This window comes from Eleginops maclovinus, chromosome 10, assembly GCF_036324505.1.
Source record: "Eleginops maclovinus isolate JMC-PN-2008 ecotype Puerto Natales chromosome 10, JC_Emac_rtc_rv5, whole genome shotgun sequence".
Lineage (NCBI taxonomy): Eukaryota > Metazoa > Chordata > Actinopteri > Perciformes > Eleginopidae > Eleginops > Eleginops maclovinus.
Genome location: NC_086358.1, coordinates 9,457,294 through 9,474,334, shown reverse-complemented (window position 1 = coordinate 9,474,334; position 17,041 = coordinate 9,457,294). Strand labels below are relative to the sequence as shown.

Genomic DNA, 17,041 nt, shown 5'->3' with positions numbered 1-17,041 from the left:
ACGATAATAAGAGTGTGTGAAGAGCATGTGTGTGTGCAGACCAGAGAGAGCATGAGCAAGGTAAGCAGCGACACAGCAGCTGTCGACCTAATTCCTTCTTAACGCAGTGCTTGTGCTCTGATTAAGAAAGCGATCTGGCCTTTAATTTCCTCCCGACACCGGCTAATGCTCTGTATCTCAATCGCCTTTCCAAACCCTTCCTCTCACGACTGCTGCAAGACAGCCTGCATCAGCCTGAGTTTAGCCAATGAGCACAGTCCGACCTGACCCAAGAAGTGTAAGAGACCCTTCAGAAAACAATAACTTCGTAAATTGTCATATACATGATAAAAAAATTGTATTCTGTGATCCATAACACTTAAGATGACATAACATGGAGAACTCAGGGAAACGCACATGATATTGTCAGGGTGAAGGACGAAAATGGTTGATATAACGCACAAATAAAAAGGGCAAATAATAAAAGATGTCCATGCCACAGCAGTTTTTTAGCATGAGACAATATCATTGACATATCTGCCCCATTCAAACACTATCAGTGGGTGCTAAAGCGTGTGAGTCAATTTGTTTTGACTTTGGCAAGAATAAGACTAAACCAGACTTAGAAGGACCTTTCAATTTCAAACTCATCCCATGGTTATCAGCGTTAATCTATTAGTTGCTACCATCTGAAAGTTATTTTTCACCAATGGCCACAAAACGATTTCTACTCATCCAGGACCTTTAGACCATCAAAAGCTTGCAAAAAGTAAGCCACTTTACAACATGCTTGCAACACAAATTCCTAGATAATCGCTTTTGGACCCTTTATGGTTTCAATACTTGCGATTGGTATTACCTGTTTTATGATTGGTTTGCCCAACACCCAACATGACAGACCCAAAGCAATTTGCATGTTTGCAGGACATGGTACTCAAATAGCAAATGTATAGTGTCTCATAGCAAGGTAAAAAAAGAGAAGAAATATATTGTGCATAAAGTATACAGCACTGACTTTGAGAGAGGCCAGAATGTGACATCAAACTCAAACAGACTTGAGATGCCACAGCAGAAAAAAGTCATTCAGCTTGGTTAGCGAAAATCCTTCAAGGTGTTTAACTTGTGTTTCTTACTACTGGAACTGAACAACACGGGTTTCAATGTGAGAAAATGTAGGGCTGAAAATGGGTTGGTTTGTATGGGCAATACTAATAAACAAATATGTTAGGAAATGGAATCAGTGCCAGTCCTCCCAGTAAATATACATAATAGTTTAACCCTGCTACTGAAAGCAATTTGAACACCTTGTCAAGATGTAACTATACTATATTTATCTGTCCATAAATATGACAGTTTTAAAAGCTAAATTGCAGAAAGGTCATTAGAAATGCACTTGTGTAAATTCTCAAGCAACATTCCTTAAATGTGTAATGTATTTCATGATGAAAGGGGTAACATTGTTCTGATAATTGAGTAATAAAAGAAATAAAGTGAAAATAATGGTCTCACTCAGCTTAGTTATTGTTTGGTTCTACTTAGAATAAAAGTGTATTGAGACTCAACTCTTCCAAACAGGAACAGACAGAAGTATGGACAGCTTATACTGTTATTGAATTTGACAATTTTCTTTTGTTTTCTGTCAAAAGTGGCAGAACAAACATTTGGCTTATGTGATGTTGACTAAAGATTTATCTCGGTACATACACAGAGTGGCAATGGAGCTACTGTAAACATGAGGTGTGTGTGTGTTTAGCACACACACAAACACACACACGCGACACTCGGACCGCCATGTGGAGTGTATGCGAGAGAGGTGGCGTTGCTAGGAGCACCAGGTTGTGTGCAGACAGTGGTAACAGAGTAGAGACGGCAGCAGCAGCCTGGCAGTGGAGAAGAAAGGAGTGGAGCAATGCCAAGAAGATTCCCCCTGAGAGGCTGTAGGAAGGGGAGACAGAGAGACAGGCAGAGAGGGAGAGAAACAAGTAGAGGCCACACCGATATGATTCTCCACTGAGTGGTAGAAGAACAATTCACAAAGACAAACATCTGATGGGTGATGATTCTGTCCTCTGACTTGGATATTACTCTAAAATGGTCATTAAAGAGCTCACTTATTTCACATTATAGGGAAGAATATTATGGATGCAAGGAAATGGTGATGGAGAAACAGCAGGAGGGGGAAGACTGCTTGCAAGGTTGACTGGAGGGATGAGAAAGAGAAGGGGAGAGATGGAGTCAATCTGTTGGGGCTCATGTTTGCCGTCCCTCGTCATGTCACCCATCCGTCAGATAAACTGTTAGCCTATTTCCAACCATCACACGTCACTTCCTCACCTCTGCACGTTACCCCGCTGCGTCTCTCCCTTGTTTTCTGTGTTGTCTCCCTTTTCAATTTCTCTCTTCCTTCTTCCTCCTGTGCTCTTCCTTCCTTTATTTTGTCTTTAAATGGGGAGTCGTGTGAACAGGCTATGCAAATGAGATGGTTATTACCCCACTGCTCATCAAGCCGCGCAGAGGAGACATTAATAGGCTGATGAATATGCATGTGAATTTGTTAATTAAGTTAATTATTCTGCTGAAAATGCATTCGTCTTCCAAGGACATCTTCCCCAGGATTTCAACCTGCTCCACTCATTAGTCATGCGATATTTCATACACGGAGTGAGAAAGAGAGAGGGAGGCAGACAGTGGGAGGGAGAAAGAAGGGGAGAGGAGACAATGCTGTTTTTGGAAAGTGGGCGCAATGAACAGTTGGGGTTGTAAAAGTGTGGGGTAAAAATAATGTATCGTAATGTCATCAGTGCTCACAATGGGATGTGAAGTAACTACCCATAATAGCAAACCACATCCTGATTTGCAGATAGGGCACATTATTCCAAAAGAGCTACGGTTTTTACTTTCAGAGTTTTCGACATTTCTGCCTGCTTCTACCTCACTGGTTACTTCACCCTAATTGCTTATTAAAACCCTCTTAAATGAACTTTTTGTGCCAACTTTCCAACACATTAATTAATTGTTGTAGCCAATTAAGTGCCGTTGTGCAAATGAGCCTCATCACAAATGGTCCTATAGGGCCGACCCCTCCTTTCTCTCTCGCTCTCCCTCCGTCTCTTGCACTTCCCTCCCTCTACCTCCCTCGCTGCTAGTCTTCCCAGCTGCCCTTGCACTTCAAGGCACTCGGTGCCAAAGAAGCAGAAACTGTGTCCTGGTAATGCTTCACTGTTTTCTGGACCGTTTCCAGCCTTCAGGCTCACTGATCTCAAACTTGAATGATACGTGAGAAGCAAATGGCTCAGACTATTCCTTTTGTTTGGCACATTTATACAGGAGTCAGCTCAATAAAGCAGCTTGTAAACCAACCACAAAACCTTATAGCAAATCTGTTATTTGCATTGTCTGGTTAATTTGTCTGGCGGTCGGTTTTTATTCATTCACATCAGGTAAAACGTGAACTCACCTAGAGGGATGGTGAAAAAAGGAGGGTAGTCAACTTCAAAGCACTCAATAAGGTTGCCAAGCTGTTCACATGTCTCCATCCCTTGTGTTAAAACTGGAACATGGCGAGGAAATGAAATACATGAGTTTATAGAGATGTTTCACAGGCATCCTCTTTAGCACCATATGATTTTTGACAATATAAGGAAGTCGGGGACAAAGGATGATAAGCTGTGTTTGTCACACAGAATATGCAGAGCTGCAACAATTGGTTCACCTACAGTGATTAGGCCTAGTCTACAACAGAAAAATAATCGCCAGCTATTTTGACAATTGAATGACCACTATAGAAATGTTAAATGCAAGAATGTGCAGAGATTTCAGTTTTCAGCCTCTGAAGGATGGAGATTGAGATGCTCTTCTCTATTTTATGTCACATTGAACTGAACATCTTTAGGTTTGTTCTGACATAACACGCCATTTGAAGACATCACCTTGGATTTGAAGTTACTGTGAATGACATTTTTCACTATTTACGGACATTTTATAGACCAAATAATAATGAAAAGTTACGTGAATGTATGTGCACAATAATTCCCTACCTTACATTCTACATGGGCTTCCTGTGTTGCCATACATTACACACTAGGATGCCATTTTCAACTCGCACACATTCATAGTAAATTACTATTTAAAAAACAAAAGTTCTGCATGAAGAAAACTATCATTAAGGCTCACAGCTACAGTCAGTGATTCTTAAAACATATTGCATTAACCTTAAAGGACAGATTGGCCATGTGATTTTGAACTCTTTCCAATGCTATAAACAGAGTGGATAAGAAACCCTTTTTAAGCTCCTTTTTTATAAGAAGCCTTGGCATATTTCAGTCCTTAGTGTAATACACTTCTACATCCTGATGTTAACAACATGAAGTGACACCTCTCAGAATAGGGGCTGAACTTTCTTTTCTTTTCCCCTCATGTCTGGCTCTGCCCACTCTGCTGCCATTCGGACGTGGCACCGATGCACCCACCAGGAGGATTAGGGAAGGTTTAGCAACTGTGCCAGCCTCGCTCCCTGTGCCACCCCTTCCCTCTGCACAGAGGGGGGTCCCGCTTGGCATGGCAAGGTGAACTAGCCTCTGATTGATGGGCATGGTTTCAGCTCGCTACTGTGCTCCCCAAGGCCCGTGCCTCACTTTCCTTTCTCCTACTGCTGTCTTGGCAGTGGTGCCCACCTCCTCTCCATGCCAGGCAGCCAGCTAAAGCTCCTGGTGGGCACATCAATTACATAGCGGCACCTCCCCTCTTTTCTCAAGTCTATCTGTGGGTCTGTCTACTGTCTCAGACGATGCCAATACGGTCCCTCTCCATCTCTACTGCTGTCTACAACAATCTTCAATGTGTGTGGTTAAACAGGGATGTTCACAAATATATTTTTGCATATGCTCAAATGCACACACGTTCATGCACACACTCATGCTCCCTCTCTCAGGCAGGTCATAATGGTTGGTGGGAAAATCCTCCCCAGAGAGCCCTCATTGCCATAGGCTCAGCTGTACAATAGGCTCAGGTGTGTGCCTGTACGTGGTTGCCTGTGCATGGCTGCTTTTGCTGTTTAAATGTATTTAGTTGTCTAATGCTTAATCGTCTAGTGCTTCGTGTGGCTGCCTTATAAACGAGGGTACTGAAAGTTCATATTGTAGGAAAGAAAACAAGCATAATGTTGGGATTCTGCATTTGACTGTTTCTAATGTGGATTGTGAATATTTCAACCTTCCTTTGGATTTTTTTTGGCGGTTGGTTGCTCTTGGCAATCATGAATCATTTACTCGCGGCAATCGTACGCCATCTGGAGTCTTCATCAGATCATTGTCTTTTATTTTAAGCAGTCAAAGCAAAGGGATTTTAATTCGTTTTGAAGGAATAAAGAAAAAAGCACGTCTTGCTTCAAAATAAATTGTTAAATCAACAGAAATGTAGAAACAAAGCAAAATGGCAATTATACCATTTAAAAAAAGTCCGGACACATAAGTCACACAGTTAAACAATAAAATATATTGCTCGGAAGTAGACGACAAAGTCACAAAGAAACTGGATTCAATTTGTGATACAAACAAATCAAGAACAGTGTCACTCACCCAATGCGAGTATGGGAAACAGTATGGGGCTGTACGGAAGCCTGGAAGGGAATGCTGGGAAGTCGAAGCCGGGAAACTGAAACGAGTAGCCTCTCTTATACATCCTATGTAGCGGCACCATGGCGGCGGGGCCCGGTGTTTCTATGCAGAGCGCTAGCCCTGCGAGAGAGCTTTCTCTCTCGGTCCAGCAAGCAGGGAATCAGACTCATGGAGAACGGATCAAATCTGAAGAGGCAACAGGTAAATGACGTGATTGTATACATTGTGGCTGATATTATAATGATCTAGTTTGCTGGGCAAGGCGACTCGTGCTAACGGAGGCTAGCAGCTAACTTACCCGACTCTGTTATTTTAACGCTCATTATTAATTATGTTTTCGACGAATACATTGGGTGTAGTGCAGCTTCAACTTGAATGTAATATGGGAACATTCGTGTAATAGAAGTGAATGGCACTGGTCATGTTGTGTAAAGTAGTTAGCAGCTAGCTTCTTGTAGTTGTCCTCAAATGGCTAAGGTTAGCAACTTGCTACTTTGTGCAATAATAACTTTAAGGACTCTATTCAGCTCTAAAATATAATGTAATATAATGTCACCACACAAGTTTGCCTTATTTTGAGGTGTTCTGATCTAAGTACAAATGCAACTTATGCCTGTTAAGCTACCCTAAAATAACCAACTACCTGCAGCACTGTTGTAGCCCATTATGACAGATAAACAAAACATTAGCTTTCGTTCAGTTGACACCATATTTGTCGTTGACCAGCCCGACACAAGCGCAAGTGGTGCTGATTAAATAGTGTTTTTGGTATGTCATGTGACCTGATTGATTAACGTCTTTATGGTGTGTTTTGTTTCCAATTTACACAATTGATTACCCAACTAATCACCATATACACTAACTAAATAAAGGCATTGTTTGTGTTATTTGTGGGGGATTTAGAAATGATGCTTGTAAGATGTAACAAAGTGCAATACATTGATTCATAGTTTTCATGACCTGGTGTTTGGGTTGCATTTTAGTTTACATGTTTGAAAAACAAAATGAATTGAACATGTGGATAAACCTTAATTTATTCCTGCAAATCGATCATACCTAGTACAATTACTTGGGGGGTTTTCAAAGCGCTGATATGACTTCAGTGTGGTGGCTTTGAATACCTATGAAAATAGCTGTTTATGTGTTTTCTTGAACATGTCATATTTTTTTCAGAGGCAGAGAAGCAAAATCGCATGGCCGCTTTGCTGGAGAAACTTCATGCCAAACACAATGCTTCAAGGCCATGGCAGGAAACATGCAAGGTTGTGCGTCTGGCCATGGTAAGACAGACAGACACACAACTTTCTTTGAGAAATTGATTTCACAAAGCACCTTTTTTTTTACCTGTAACATGTTTTGATAATGCCTGCATTTTCACAGTAAGCAGGGCAGGAACAACATGTTGGCTGATTCTTCTATTAATGCAAAATGAAAAAGCAACAATCAGTACAAGGGATCATTCCCTTACATTCTCAATTAAATGTTAGTTTTAATGAGGATCTTGGAGGCAATTACTAAAAAGGAAGTTCACAAAAGTGTAAGAAAGTTTTCTGTTGGGTATGCATAAAAATTGAATTCACTTATGTACCTTTTTGGGTGAGTAATTACATTTTAACCCGCAATTTAAAAAAGGCTGAGAACACACATATACACATATTGCAGAAAAGTGTTTTTGACAATCCCTAATCAGTACCCACCTGAGAGAATACCAACCTCTTCAAAATACATTTATAGCAATTAATCACTTAATTGCACCACAAGGTTTTTTACTTAAGTAATTTACCTGCTGGGCCTGTGAAACTATAGTCGTGACATTTAAATCCCTGACCTATCGCGCTGACTTAGCCAGTGCAAGATACACTTGAACATTGGATCTTGATGATGAAGCATTTTAATATTTTCTCTGCATTATCTTATTCCTCTGTTTTACCTTATACTGTGTTCCAGGAGAAACGCTTAGTGATGAATGCTGCAGGTCACCCGCTCATGCTCACTTGCCTGGAGACCCTGCAGAGAGCGCTGAAAGGTGAGGCAGTCCCCTCCAAGGACAGAGATAGCGTTTTCCATTAGAATGTTACTTTCCATCAATAGACTGGGAAACACCTATGTGGACTCAAACAAATGAGAATCTGTTTCAGGGCAAGCTATTATATAAAGGCAATTTCTTACAACCAATCACCATTCATTGAATGCAGCAAACTTCAATTGACTTTGCTTTAGATGACATGCAAATGTATGAATATTGGGCCACATTGTATCACTCTTGACTCTTGTCATTATATGATTTTAAAATGTCCCCTTTCCTCTCTGCCTTCCTTTTCAGTCTCGTCTCTGCCCTCCATGACAGATCGTCTAGAATCAATCGCTCGGCAAAACCTGTGAGTCATTTTCCTTTTCCAAGTACAGGATTTGGCAGATACAGATTATTGTGGTTATTTGAACTGTTATGTTTTTTTTGCTATTTTTTTTTGTTATGTATGACTTTAGTGCTTTGTGAAACAATCCCTAGAAAGGTCTTATCACTAGACAGCCCCAAAATATATGCCTTTGATTAACTTCCCGAACCCGCTAAAACTATTTAAAGATTGTCATTGTCCAGGTGAGACGAGTCACCCTCTCTGTCATTTTCTTTTTTGTTTGTGTGTGAACAGGCTTGGCTCTCACCTCAGCCCATCAGGGACAGAGTGTTACATCACGTCAGACATGTTTTATGTTGAGGTACAGCTGGACACAAATGGCCAGCTAGTGGACGTCAAGGTGGCTCATCAGGGTGAAAACCCTACGGTCAGTTTACTGCAACCTCTATGCAAGCCCATAAAGTTGATTGAAATAACAGTCAAGTTAGTTGTTGTTTATTATAGATTTTATACTCTCTTAAATACGTTTTCTTAATCTGTTGATCACAGAGTTGTCCTGAGCTGATTCAGCATCTAAGGTTCGTAGAAAACACACAGTCTTCTCTCTACAGTAACCACATTTATTTCTGTTTTGTGGTATAATGCAGGCCCCTGTGAGTCAAATAATTGTGTCTGAAATCTGTCTAAACCACCAATCTCCTGCTTCTCATCAGGGAGAAGAACTTTGAAGAGTTTTCCAAACATCTGAAGGGACTGGTCGAACTCTATAAACTCCCTGGGGACAAGTAAGTAGACCTGTAGGCTACATGGATTTCTGGTTAAAGCCAACCTAATGCGAGTTAAAGGCCCTTGTTTTATAAGAGAAATATGTCATGTCTTTATAATTATTTATTGTCATTTCATTTCTGTGTTCCAGTAAGCTGAAAACCAAGATGTATATAGCCTTGCAGTCTTTGGAGCTGGACCTCACCAAGATGATGCACATGTTTAGGTAAGTTCACACAATCCCTTTTTGTTACAATGTACATCATCCATTTATGTAGGCTACTAGTATTTAAAATATCTTATATATATTCAATATTATTTAACATCATATAGGAGTCACGCTGTGAAGGGAAACCTAAAGGCAGTACCTGTGTATTTGTAAGGGTGTAATATTATGTTTCTACCTCTAAATCTCTTTAATTTTCCATTTTACCTGGTAAAATATACATCTTGTAGTATTATAAATGACTACCTGTCGTACTATAAATTGACTAAAAAGCCTGATTTGAGCAACTCTTTTTGTAATGTAATAACCTTTGATTGATGTGTGTTTTCTAGGTTAGCAACCAGTGCTAATGCAGTGGAGACTATTCTTCATGGCGGTGTGGGCCTGTTGACTGCAAGAAGTGGTGGCCATCTTGTTTCTCTTCAGTGTTACGTGTCCCCTTATGACATATTTGAGGAGGGACCAGACTCACAGCTAAACTCACCAGACGGCATTGGTAAGTGCACAGAGAGAGTTGATCAGTTCATATATTTAGAAATGATAAGAATGGAAAATAACATTCCTACTAGCCATGCGATTGTCTAAAAAGCCCTTGTATGACCTGTCTTTTCTCTCCTTGTCTGGACTTTTGGGTAATCTTTGCAGTTCCACGCTCTCTGGGTGTCAGTGTTTCTGTGACAATCGAGGGAACCACGGCTACCTATAAGCTCCCAATTGCCCCACTCATCACTGGATCACACCCAGTGGATAACAAGGGGTAAGAAAGTCTGACCCTTTATCAGAGAACTTGCATATGTTCCCTGAGAAATGAGGCAATAAACTGTATTACTGTGTCCCAATGTAGAAGTAGTAGAAGAGAGAGACAGCTGATTAATGTGTTTTTGGTGTATTTCAGGACACCTTCCTTTTCCACGGTGAACAACTCGAACTGTGTGGACCTGCCAGCTTGTTTTTTCCTCAAGATGAATCGCCCAATGCCTTTCTCCCTCTCCTTTATTCAGAGGCTTGGCAATGCTACTTGTAAGTTTACCTCTTGAACACCATATTCTATGTAATTACAGGACAATGTTCATTTAGTTTTTAACCTTCATCCTCTTTCCATATTTTCCCAGCGATCCCAGTGTTTGAGAGCTCCCCCGCCCTCTCACCTCTCTACCAGCTAATTGTCCAGAGCCAGCGCCAGCTCCTTGAGGAGGGCAGCTCCACGCCGCCACCTTCACGCAACATGCACTTCTATTTTGTAAGCAAGCATATGGAATACCACCACAAACATAACTAATATGATGTCCGCTTACCAGCCTGTTCTTCATGTTATGATTATTTTGTGTTTTAAGAAAAGGCAGAACTCTCTTTGTTGGAATTTAAGCCTGCTTTATATCTAGGATATCTCTGGGCTCAGCATAAAATCAACATGACTATATAACTATGGAGCTATTTAGTAAAATTATATGTTTCGTTATTCTCCAGATTAATTGAGGTTCTAGAGGTGATTTACGGCTCAATAACAGCTAGAATCTGTAGGTAACCTAATCCCAACCCTGTCAAGGAGAACATAAAAATAATGACACACACAGCCAATACACCCAGTTTTAGATCTTTAATTCAAATAAATCACACTGTCTTCATGCTTTTCTCAGGCGTTGCCAGATCAGCAGCACTGTTACTTCCTGAATGGTGATGCCCCGGTGCAAGACGGTCGCTCTCTTCAAGGAGTGCTGGTGACCAAGATCCCCTTCCGCCACCCAGCACAAGTGCCCCTCCTGTTGGATATCATCCGGCACCAGGCAGCCTATAACAACTTGATTGGCAGCTGTGTGAAACGAACTTCCATCAAAGATGGTAAATATATCTGGTGCTGATTTTTTTTTGCACGTTATGTATTAAATCACATTGATGACTAATTCAAATTTGCTGTTATTCCTTCAGATAGTGCCGGCCTGCTGCAGTTTGAAGTATGTCCTCTGACCGACTCCAGTTTCAGCGTCTCGTTCCAGCATCCAGTCAATGAGTCATTAGTCTGTGGTAAGCATCACCTAATTATCTATTTCATTTTCAAATCTAAGCATATTGAGATGAAACTTTAACAATGTCCTTAGATGAAAGTGATTCTAAAATATCCTCTGTCCTATCTGACCTTCTTTCTCCAGTGGTAATGGAGGTGATTGACTCGAGACAGGTATCCTGCAAGCTATATAAAGGACTGTCAGATGCTCTGATCTGCACTGATGAATTCATCACCAAAGTAGTCCAGCGGTGAGTTCCCTTCCTCCATGAATCTTAAAAATGTGAAAAGTAGGCTGCAACAAAAAGAAATTGTAGTAATTGATTAATATACTGATTCCTGTAAGACCAAGATAATGTCTTTAAATGTATATTGTCTCATTTAAAACCCCAATATATTCAGTATATGATGTCAAAAGATAATTGCAGTAAATCTTATTATTGAGTCGCTGAAATCAGCATTTTGTGCCATCCCTCAATGAGAAATTGGTTGAACAATACCAATATTATCCGAAGAGTTCGCAATTATCTTTCGACTAGTCAACTAATTGTCGCAGCTCTAGTGTGATTTTCATGGTCATTATTTACTTCCCCCCTATAGATGCATGTCCATCCCAGTTACCATGCGGGCAATTCGGAGGAAAGCAGAGACCATCCAGGCAGACACTCCAGCTCTCTCCCTAATTGCACAGACAGTGGAGATCATGGTGAAGAATAACCTGCCACCTTCCGGTAGTCCTACCTACAACATGGAAGGCGATGGAACTAACCCTATGGGACTGCCGGGGCTCGCAGAGGGCAACACACCAACCGGAGGACCCCCAGGGGGACATAATTTTGGAGGTGCTATTACTTCTCTGTTTGGGGCTACCAGGGGAGAAAGGCAAGCCCAGGGAGGAGAGTGCCTAACCCAAGGTGGGGGGGCTGGCCAGCAACAGCTGCAGCAACAACAGCAGGCTAGTCAAGGCCATGTAGATGATTTCAACAAAGTCACCCAGAATCCAATACTGACGAGTCTGCTACAGATAACTGGAAGTGTGGGTTCAAGTCCCAGCTCCCAGAATGCACCACAACCCCACCAAACTCCACCTCCAACATCCTCCCCTGCCAGCAACACCAAGAATCATCCTATGTTGATGAACTTGTTGAAAGACAACCCCACACAAGACTTTGCTGCGCTCTATGGATCTAGTCCGTTGGAGAGGCAGAATTCTTCCTCTGGCTCCCCACGGACCGACAGTGGGGGTGCAGCATGCCCTGGAAGTAATTCAAAGTTAAAGAAAAAGCGCCTAAGGGGGCCAGAAAAGGGTGGTGTTATTCCTGGGACTGTCGCAGGTGCAGGTTTAGGCATGAAACCACAACAGGGATCCATGCCACAGCACCACCATCAAGTCTCACATGAGGATGACTTCCACCGTGAGCTGCTCTCTATGGATGTGGACGCATCTCAAAATTCTATATTTGATGTTAATCTGACTGGTGATGGCCTAGACACGCCCCACAGCATCACTCCAGCACCGAGCCAATGTGGAACACCGCCCTCTGGCCCCAACATGCCTTATTCACAGTCTCAGCAACAGCCAGGAGCTGTCCCGCCTCGTATGGTCCGCCTCTCTAGCTCCGACAGCATCGGCCCTGATATCACAGAAATCTTGTCAGATCTGCCCGAGCAGACAGGCAAAGGAAATGGAGGGAGCCATGGGCAACACCCCATGGGAAGTGGTGGGGAGGATGGAGGACCCCTAGGTACCCCCATCCGTGACTCCTCCAGCTCCGGTCAGGGCAGCGCAGTGTTTGACTCGGCAGACATTTTTAACACCAACAGCAATGAGAATCCTTTCACTGATGCTGCTGACCTGATTGCTGAGGCAACTGCAACTGCTGCCACGCCCACCAGCGATTCTTCCTCCACCAACTTCTTCCCTGAGGCTGTAGACTTCAACCCAGACCTCCTCACCTCAGGCCATGGCTTCCCCCAGAGCTACTTTGATGACAGCTCTCCAAGTGCAGATGGAGACATGGACCTGGTCAAGGGTTTTGGGGGAAGTAGCCAGCAGAATACTCCATCAGGAACACCACAGAATCCCACTCCCCATGGCCAGAGCACCCCAGAGCCATCTCTGAAGGACCCTTTTGATATGGGGATTGTATTTGGAGGCAACAGTGGTAGTGGTAAACCACTTCTTGTGCAAGCTCCTGATCTGGGAGACACACATGGGGGAGGGTCCCAGAGTCCTCTCACAATGGGACTTGCAGCAGCATGTGCTGATTTTAAAAGTGCAGAACCCAAAATCAAACAGCTACAGGGAATAGTGCGACCGAAAGATGAAAATGGGGGTAGCGGAGGGAGCAGTTCTGGGATGGGGATGGGGATGGGGAGCACTTCAACAGAGGGCAAACAGGTCAAACGTAGCAGGACCCCATCCAGTGAGGGAAAGTCTAAAGAGAAACCTCCGAAACGCAAAAAGCTGGACCCTGATGGTAAGTCCCCCTCTCACAGCTCAGGGGGGCGGCCATACACTCCCCCTAGTGGAGGCTCAGGCTCTGGGGGAAGCATAAGTGGAGGAGGCTCAAAGTCTCCTGGTAGTTCAGGACGGTCACAAACTCCTCCCGGTGGTGCCACTCCTCCAATCCCCAAAATCACCATTCAGATCCCAAAAGGGACCATCACTGGGGGGAAAACATCATCCCATAGTGGATACACCTCCAGCAGCTCAGCCTCTAGCAACACAGGTGGGGCAGGGGGAACCAGCAGCAGCAAAAGTCATCATTCTCACTCATCTTCCTCTGGGAAAATCAAGTCCAAGGAAAGCTCCACGACACAAGGCAGCAGCTCCAAGCCAGGGAGTGCAGGGATGGGGAGTGGAGTTGGGCCATCCCAATCTAAAGGCTCCTCCCAAGGAATGGGGGTTGGTAAACCAGGAACTTCCCCAATCACCAAACACGGGATGTCTGGACCTGGAGGTAGTGGTAGTGGTAGTGGGATTGGAAGTGGTAGTAAAATGAAGCCTCAGGGGGGCAAGCCTCCTGGGTCACTTATGAATCCCAACATAAAGCCCAACATCTCCCCCTCCCACTCCCGCAGCTCTGACAAATTGTCCTCCCCTATGAAAATGCAGCAGTCCCAGGTTCCAGGTACACCTCCTTCTTCCAAGGCTAAATCACCAATGGGCTCCGGAGGCGGCAGCTCTGGAGGGTCCAAGTCTTCTTCTGGTGGAGGCATGAGCTCCCAGAAGCCCATTGGTGGGAGCTCCTCTGGTTCTGCATCTTCCTCATCATCCTCTAGCTCTTCCTCGTCCGCTGGTTTGATGACCTACTCAGGGGGCTCCCAGTCTCAGTATGGAGGAGGTGGAAGTGGAGGGGGAGGAGGAGGATGTGGAAGTGGAGGCAGTGGTGGAGGTGGAGGAAGTGGAGGAGGAAGTGGAGGGGCTGGTCAGAACAATGCAAACAATCCCAACGCCAAAGGGAAGTCGCCCAGTCGAAACAAGAAACCCTCTCTTACGGCGGTCATAGACAAACTGAAGAGTGTAGGTGGAGGGGGTGTAGGGGAGGATGGTTGTGAGGTAGGCCCACCAGTAACTGGCCCAGGATCTGCTCCTGGTGGTGGTCCTGGAAATGTTCCCAGCAGTGGACCTTCCATCGTGGGACCTTCCAAGCATAGCTCGTCATCTCAAAGTGGGGAGTATAAGCGAGAGAAGTCTGATAAGGAGACAAAAGCTAAAGTGTCTGTTTCCGGTGGGAATAGTGGGGATAAAAAGCTGATGGACCCAAAAACAGGAGGGGGGAGTGCGACCGGTCTGGCGAAAATAATCATTAGCAAACCTGATGGTGGCTCACCAAGCATCAAGGCCAAAGTGACCCTTCAGAAAACCGGGGACGGATCTGGTGAAGCCTCTATGCGTCCCCAAATATCTAGCCTTAAAGCTTCCCCCCTCTTCAGTGGCTCCACTCCCAAGCATGACCGCTCCTCCCCGAGCCACAGCCGCTCGCCAGGATTCACGCCACTCAACCACGACAGCGAAAGCGAATCGGGCAGCAGCTCAGTGGCTGAGAAGTCCCACCAGAACAGCCCCAGCTCAGACGACGACCAGAGCGTTCGCCTACTTCCCCCCCAGGACTACATGAGCTCCATCCCTCACAGCTCAGGGGAGAAGCACAAGAAACACAAGAAGGAGAAGAAGAAGCAGAAAGAGAAGGAACGGGAGAGGGACAGGGACCGAGATCGGGACCGGGACAAAGAGAAAAAGAAGTCCTCTATGTCCATGGGACCGTCGTCGCATCCAATAAAAGCAGACAATTGGTCCAGGTCGCCAATCTCTGCTTCGGATTCCTCTTTGTCCATGCTGGGGTCAGAGCGTCCATCCCGGCCTAGTCCAATGTATATGAGAAATGAAGATGATGACCTCATGGACTCAGCCCTCACTGGCAACCTTTAATTTCATTCAGTTTTTTTCTCACGTTTTTAACACATGCCATTAACATACAAAAGAAACTTCTATTTATTTTAACTCAAGCCACAATTGGGAACTGGAAACAAGGATATTGTGGTGCTCTGAGTGATCATTGTCCTGTTTTAAGCTGTGTTTTAATGTCAGATATGACTGTTGCAGTATCAGTGTATAGTATCAGAGGCTACCAGTGGTTTTTGAAATACCAGCTGGCTTCAGCTTCATTAAGGAAGCGGTTGCAAACTGTATTTAAAAAAAAGAAAAAGGACAGTACTTGTTTCGACTGTGATTTCCAAATGTCTTTTCTTTTCACATTGTATGCGTTTGCCGCAGTTCATTATCTGTTGTTGCTATAAAAAAAACGTACCAGAATGCCACTAAATAAGTATGACATCTGTAAAAAAAAAAAAGGAAGTATTTTAAAGAAGGAAGTGTACAGTGTTCAGATGCCTTTTTTTTAGATACAACCTGGAGTTTTTAGATTTTTATAAGTTTAAACTGTTGATGTGTAGGTAAAAGAAGACTGCAGATGATGATGATGATGATGATGAAAAGAGACATGATGGTAATTTTTTATCTGTAGAAGTTTTGGAATCTTTAAATAAACATTTCACTTCTGGAAAAACCTCACTGTCACATTTATTGTTTAGGTATTTGCCAAAATTCATTTACATTTACTGTATAATCTGTAAACACTATGTTTATTTAAAACTACCGTGTCATTACACTTTTAATTTTAAATGAGTGTGTAGTGAGTATTCATTTTCCACAGCTCTTCCACAAAGCTACACTAGATGGCAGCACTGTATCAGGTTGCTCAATCTGTCGGCAGAATCATGAGTCTTGTTAATGAGTTACACACTCACAGAGGTAATTTGCAGAGGTTAAATCACATTTCACGCCTTTATTCACAGGTGTTGGACGAGAACATTTGTGAAAAGATGCAAATAGATGGACACAACAGAAAGACTGAAAAGCCTGAGATGCACAACATGACACAAGATGATTTTGAGGATTGTCATCATTAGATAAAAATATAAATGAAAGGACTTAAACATTAACACACATGTATGATACGGCAAGACACGTGATACTGGCTCAGCTTTAATGTAACTGGTCTGTTTTGATGTATGACTTTAAAGCAACATGAGACCTAAGACCATACATTACTTTTGCTTCAAAATGATTAATGAAACTTACTCTAATAGTGAGGCTATGGTGGGTATTGAAGTGGCATGCAACCTAGTGTCACAGTTTTTTATTACTGTTTAAGAGATTCGGTTATATGAAATGTCTACTTTTTAATTACTTTTTCCTAAAGATCACCTTTTTTTCTTGCATTAAATTGATTATTTTTACCGGTAAATATCTTCCCAAGAAAATAAGAACATCTTAGATCAGAGGTTTGACAAACTAAACCCTGGCATATGTCTGCCTTCTTTTTCTGTTAACCCATCAGATTTCTAGAATAACCTGTTTCAGAAGGTAAGGGCTGTTTTCCTGTTTTATCCTTTTTCAATGTGTAGAAGTGAAACTCAAATGCCAGAATGCAGTATCAAAGTAAATCAATAGAATATATCAATGTTCCATAAAGGCAAACAAAGGCAGAAAAACATCCCCCCACTTCATGTCCCAATTGACATAGGAAAC

At 43.1% G+C, this 17,041-nt stretch overlaps 2 protein-coding genes across 4 annotated transcripts in view; one reads left to right on the top strand and one right to left on the bottom strand.

Moving 5' to 3' along the window:
- The window catches only part of LOC134870631 (protein phosphatase 1 regulatory subunit 1B-like), a 34,842-nt gene extending 28,623 nt beyond the window's left edge, over window positions 1–6,219 (bottom strand). The window contains exons 1-2 of one of the 3 annotated variants that reach the window (XM_063892890.1): window positions 5,893–6,219; window positions 5,556–5,780 (exon numbers count right to left, since the gene is read on the bottom strand). The gene's annotated coding sequence lies outside the window, so the exon portion shown is untranslated. Of the gene's footprint in view, window positions 1–3,436; window positions 3,521–5,555; window positions 5,781–5,892 lie in introns of those variants that run through there. The other 2 variants (XM_063892891.1, XM_063892892.1) reach the window with 2 other exon arrangements.
- Window positions 5,610–16,016, top strand: med1 (mediator complex subunit 1). Its single transcript, XM_063892882.1, has 16 exons — window positions 5,610–5,795; window positions 6,768–6,874; window positions 7,542–7,620; window positions 7,918–7,972; window positions 8,246–8,378; window positions 8,501–8,529; window positions 8,665–8,736; window positions 8,868–8,942; window positions 9,275–9,438; window positions 9,588–9,699; window positions 9,838–9,962; window positions 10,055–10,182; window positions 10,580–10,781; window positions 10,869–10,964; window positions 11,090–11,195; window positions 11,545–16,016. The coding sequence occupies exons 1-16, from the start codon at window positions 5,675–5,677 to the stop codon at window positions 15,377–15,379; spliced, it is 5,439 nt and encodes a 1,812-aa protein (XP_063748952.1). The 5' UTR covers window positions 5,610–5,674; the 3' UTR covers window positions 15,380–16,016.
- The last annotated feature ends 1,025 nt before the right edge of the window (window positions 16,017–17,041 follow it).